This window comes from Oncorhynchus masou, chromosome 15 (assembly GCF_036934945.1).
Source record: "Oncorhynchus masou masou isolate Uvic2021 chromosome 15, UVic_Omas_1.1, whole genome shotgun sequence".
Taxonomy (NCBI): Eukaryota; Metazoa; Chordata; class Actinopteri; order Salmoniformes; family Salmonidae; genus Oncorhynchus; species Oncorhynchus masou.
In genome coordinates, this window is record NC_088226.1 from 19,757,638 (window position 1) to 19,763,172 (window position 5,535).

Below are 5,535 nucleotides of genomic sequence, written 5' to 3' on the forward strand. Positions count from 1 at the left end.
CTGTGGGGTCAAAATAATCACAAGAACGGTGAGCAAAAATCCCAGAACCACACAGGGGGACCTAGTGAATGACCTGCAGAGAGCTGAGACCAAAGTAACAAAGCCTACTATCAGTAACACACTACGCTGTCTTTGGAGGGAGTTGAAAGTCCGTGTTGCCCAGCAACAGCCCCAAAACATCACTGCTCCAGAGGAGATCTGCATGGAGGAATGGGCCAAAATACCAGCAACAGTGAGTGAAAACCTTGTGAAGACATACAGAAAACGTTTGAACTCTGTCATTGGCAACAAAGGGTATATAACAAAGTACTGAGATAAACTTTTGTTATTGACCAAATACTTATTTTCCACCATAATTTGCAAATTAATTAATAAAAAATCCTACAATGTGATTTTCTGGGGGGAAAAAAATCTAATTTTGTCTGTCATAGTTGAAGTGTACCTATGATGAAAATTACAGGCCTCTCTGATCTTTTTAAGTGGGAGAACTTGCACAATTGGTGGCTGACTAAATACTTTTTTGCCCCACTGTATATGACTAAGCTATAGAAATTATTAGTTTTTATTTCTTGCCCACCGGCACCCTGCCTCGTTCAGTGGACTAAACTATTATCCATTAAAAGTATTGCTTGTTTTTTGTCTCTTTTTCCATTTTGTCTTTTTTTCTTATTTCTCCTCCAATCGTATTAAGACATACAAGTGTTTAATACAATGGACAGACTTCATAAATGAAAATCCACAAGGTCAAGTGGGAGCTAAAAGTTCCTGGTCCCCCAGATTATCCTCTACTCCTCACCCAGATCTCCCCACCCCCTTCAGCCACCTGCCCTTGTGTGATTACCACACATAAAACAAACAGGAAAAACATGAACAGCAACAAGTACAAGTACAAAAACACAGTAAAAACAGTAGCATAAAGAAACAAAAGTACAAGCATACATAAACTTAAAGTAGAAATTAATATGTGACTAATCAGCAACAAGTTTAATGTGCATCCCCTATGATGGTTAGATGAGATGTTATAAATCCACACTCATTGGTTTCAGACAAGAATGAAATTTGGAAAATTTGTACAAAATACGTTTTTATTCACATTTGCAAAATTATTTTTTCACTGGTTTTTCAAGTAGACCGGCAATACAGTTCAGTTCAACACATGTACAAAAGGGAAATACAAAATATAAATTATAAATTATAAAAATAAAAAAACAATAATTTATCGATTTAAATATAATAAATAGACTGATAGGGTCCCACATGATTGTATTCATGCTTTATATACTGGTAAGGGCGTAGCTTCTGAAATGAGTCTGGATGATCAGTACATCTGTGCTGCAAGGATATCCAATCTTTGCAGATGACGTTTCATCTCTTTCCTGATGAGCTCCCACGCCTGTGCACTGTAGTTCTGAAAAACAACAAAAATTTCAAATATTAGAGGGGTGACATTTCTTGGCAAAATAATGAACATATTGTATTGAACAACAGAGTAGAACTGGTGCCAGATGTAAAGCTTCTCAGAGTAGGAGTGCTGATTTAGGATCAGTTTTGTCTTTTGAATCACTATAAACAAGGACAGATGAGACCTGATACTAGATCAGCATTTCTCTGAGATGCTTGATACATATGGCCCCAGAACCCACTTTTTTTAAATGAACACTGCTCAAGTTTAGCCTAGCCTAGTTTATATTCATTTGATTACATGCATTAAACATGTTGCCATGTGAAACCAAACTCACCATTTTTCTCAGAACCTTACTATTCAACTTCTCGAAGTACCGTTTCAGCCTCCTCTCAGGTTTCATGGCAGGTGATACCTGTTGGACAAAATTAAACAAAACATTAGCGTCATACAGGTGTAGGATCTTCATTTGATCAATTTTTTTTTTCATCCACGGCAGGAAATGGAACCTTAATGTGTATTCAATGTTTGAAAAGGATTCTAAAGATTGTAATTTCCACTTTAAAATATCAAACTTGATTTGCCATAATGAAATATGAATCAAAGCTTACAAAAAATATTCATTAATTATAATCCACAATAATTTACATTTCTCATTGCTGCAGTATTATTTATGTGACGTCGCAAAATGGCTCAAAATCTTCGGAAAGTATTCAGACCCCTTCCTTTTTTCCAAATTTTGTTAAGTTACAGCCTTATTCTAAAATGGATTAAAGAAAAAGATCCTCATCAATCTACACACAATATCCAATAATGACAATGCAAAAACATAAATACCTTATTTACATATGAATTCAGACCCTTTGCTTTGAGATTCAAAATTCAGCTCAGGTGCATCCTGTTTTCATTGATCATCCTGGAGATGTTTCTACACTTTGATTGGAGTCCACCCGAAGTAAAATCAACTGATTGGACATGATTTGGAAAGGCACAAACCTGTATATTTAAGGTCCTACATTTGACAGTACATGTCAGAGCAAAAACCAGGCCATGAAGTTGAGGAAATTGTCCGCAGAGCTCCGAGACAAGATTGTGTCGAGATACAGATCTGGGAAAGGGTACTTTGTAACCACCAAGACTTTCTAGAGCTGGCCGCCAGGTCAAACTGAGCAATCAGGGGTAGAAGGGCCATTGTCAGGGAGGTGACCAAGAACCTGATGGTCACTCTAACAAAGCTCCAGATTTCCTCTGTGGGGATGGGAAAGCTATTGAGAAAGACAACCATCTCTGCAGTACTCCACCGATCAGGCCTTTATGGTAAAGTGGCCAGACGGAAGCCACTCCTCAGTAAAAGGCACATTGCAGCCCGCTTGGAATTTGCCAAAAGGCACCTAAAGGACTTTCAGACCATGAGAAACAAGTGTCTCTATTTGGCCTGAATGCCAATCATCACATCTGGAGGAAACGTTGCACCATCCCTACAGTTAAGTATGGTGGTGGCAGGGACTGTGAGACTAGTTAGGATCGAGGGAAAGATGAACGGAGCAAAGTACAGAGACATCCTTGACGAAAACCTGCTCCAGAGCGCTCAGGACCTCAGACTGGGGCAAAGGTTCACCTTCCAACAGTACAACGACCCTAAGCATACAGCCAAGCAAACGCAGGAGTGGCTTCGGGACAAGTCTCTGAATGTCCTTGAGTGGCCAAGCCAGAGCCCGGACTTGACCTGATCGAACATCACTGAAGAGACCTGAAAATAGCTGTGCAGCAACGCACCCTATCCAACCTGACTGATCTTGAGAGGATCTGCAGAGAAGAATGACAGAAACTCCCCAAATACAGATGTGCCAAGCTTGTAGCATGATACCCAATAAGACTCAAGGCTGTAATCACTGCCAAAGGTTCTTCAACAAAGTACTGAGTAAAGGGTCTGAATACTTATGTAAATGTGATATTTCAGTTTTTTATTGTTAATACATTTGCAAAAATGTCTAAAACACATGTTTTGCTTTGTCATTAATGGGTATTGTGTGTGGATTGATGAGGGGGAAAATCTATTTAATCAATTTTAGAAAAAGCTGTAACGTAACAAAATGTGGAACAAGTCAAGGGGTTCAATAATTTATATGCACTTAATACGTAGATTTTTCCAATTGTAGAGTTAGTAGGCTACACCTAAACCAGGGCACACCAACAATGTTCCAGGAGAACTACCTTGCTGTAGGTTTTCACTCCAACCCTAATCCACAACACCTGATTAATTAGGTGGTTGATAAACTGAATCAGGTTAGTTACAACTGGGGTTGGCGCGAAAACCTACAGGAAGGTAACTCTCCATGAATGGGGTTGGAGAGCCCTGACCAAAACAGGGATTATACTTTAAATAGACCCGTTACTTACACAGGAATTAAGGTTCTCCAATTGGCGTTCTAGAATGTTGAGGAAATCGTCCAGGTTTTTCTTGTCCCAGGTGACGGACTTCATATTCCCATCAAACAGTTTTGTGATTTGATAGATGGTCTCTTTCAGGAATATGACTTTGTCCTCAAACTACCCAGGAAGATATAAAAAGAAGATTAGAAACAGTATAGGCTTCTGTTATGGCATCAATATAACATTGGGTCAAGAACACCATACCAAAGCATATCAGAACATAAGTCAAAATTCTAGTCTTTACCTCAGCATTATCTATGTGTCTGTAAAGTGATGTTGGGAAAAGGACAGGGGCATTCTGCTTTGTGATATCTCCTCCCTGGAAAACAATCAATATAGTATGTTCAGTCACATGTCAAATACTTCAAGAGCAATCAAGAGAGACATCAAGTATAGCTTATACTGCAAGTACAGTAGGCCTAATGTAGATAGCGTCTCTAGATCTAGCTGTCATTATAGCCTTAGTGCCCTTTTACTAGGTACATTCAAATATAGGCTAACAGTTTTTTTTAACACAGATGCTAAACATGAAACACATTACTATTTTGCTTGGTTGGTTGTTTTGCTGTCCTTAATACATGCATTCAGTCTCCTCTTACAATGTGCTGATAACTCACCATCTGGTCCAGCAGGGAAAGGTATTCTGCGCTCAAGTGACTGTAGTGGTGTCGAATCCAGTCACAGCAATGACACACGCTCTGCATACTGCAAATAATAAGAAAAATACAACTCCAGCTCTGCATTGTATACATTGTAAATAGCAGTTTGTTTCGCTGTTAGTTATCCAGATGAGTTTGAACATCTTGGCTGTGTTAAGTAGTTTTATGTGGAATTGGGAAAGGGAAAGCTGTATAGAGAATTTCCCCTGATCAACCTACCGGAGGCGGGGACTTTCATTTTCCAGACTAGCACATGTTGCACCCGGAATTCCATGCCTGCTCCGTCTCCTGGACGAACAAATCCATGTAAATCTATTCACATTTTCCTTGAAATCAGCTTTAAATTATAGTTGAACCACAAGATAAGATTATTCCATTTAGATATCGGCTAGACTATTACTATAGCGAGAATAGGCTATTCGCGAGCTTTGCTTTCAACTGCCAATAACTTCGCTTGAACCGATAAAAAAAGTCTGATAACAAAATCGTCGAAGTCGAAATAAAACCCACACTTTTAAAGAAATGTAGCCATATAATACATTCATTTAGTGGGTTTCGTTCAAAGTTAGTCCGAAATATTGTTCCGTCGTCTTCTGCTGTTGCGCTTCAAATGAAAAGTGAATGGGAGACGTCAGCGTCAATACCCACATCTCTCAACTTTCATTTTCATGATGACGTAACCAACTTTCACCCTACTGTTGTCTGCTGGTGATGCAACGTTGAAAAGCAAGGACATGATTTGTTGGAACTTTCTATTTGTCGTTTTTATTACAAGGGGAAATTAAAAATAAATGTGACAATAGTTCCTTGGTATAGGCTTCGATGTCAGGGATATTTTCCCTACAGAATCAATCGTTTTTACAGGGCCATTCTACTGTGTGTGTGTGTGTGTGTGTGTGTGTGTGTGTGTGTGTGTGTGTGTGTGTGTGTGTGTGTGTGTGTGTGTGTGTGTGTGTGTGTGTGTGTGTGTGTGTGTGTGTGTGTGTGTTTGTGTCATAGTGTTCGGGACGTTTTTGAATGACTATGCAAGGTAAACTCTTG

At 39.1% G+C, this 5,535-nt stretch overlaps 1 protein-coding gene across 2 annotated transcripts; it reads right to left on the reverse strand.

Moving 5' to 3' along the window:
• Positions 1 to 1,073: 1,073 nt before the first annotated feature.
• On the reverse strand, positions 1,074 to 5,133 carry LOC135555045 (interferon a3). Of its 2 annotated transcripts, XM_064987413.1 has the most exons (6): positions 4,714 to 5,133; positions 4,453 to 4,540; positions 4,080 to 4,154; positions 3,803 to 3,952; positions 1,740 to 1,817; positions 1,074 to 1,408 (listed from the first exon to the last, which is right to left on the reverse strand). In XM_064987413.1, exons 2-6 carry the CDS (start codon positions 4,537 to 4,539, stop codon positions 1,319 to 1,321), a joined length of 480 nt encoding a protein of 159 aa, XP_064843485.1. In that variant the 5' UTR covers position 4,540; positions 4,714 to 5,133; the 3' UTR covers positions 1,074 to 1,318. The 2 variants fall into 2 exon arrangements, with proteins under 2 accessions (XP_064843485.1, XP_064843484.1); XM_064987412.1 differs by lacking the exon at positions 4,714 to 5,133 and having other exon boundaries at positions 4,453 to 4,587.
• Positions 5,134 to 5,535: the final 402 nt, after the last annotated feature.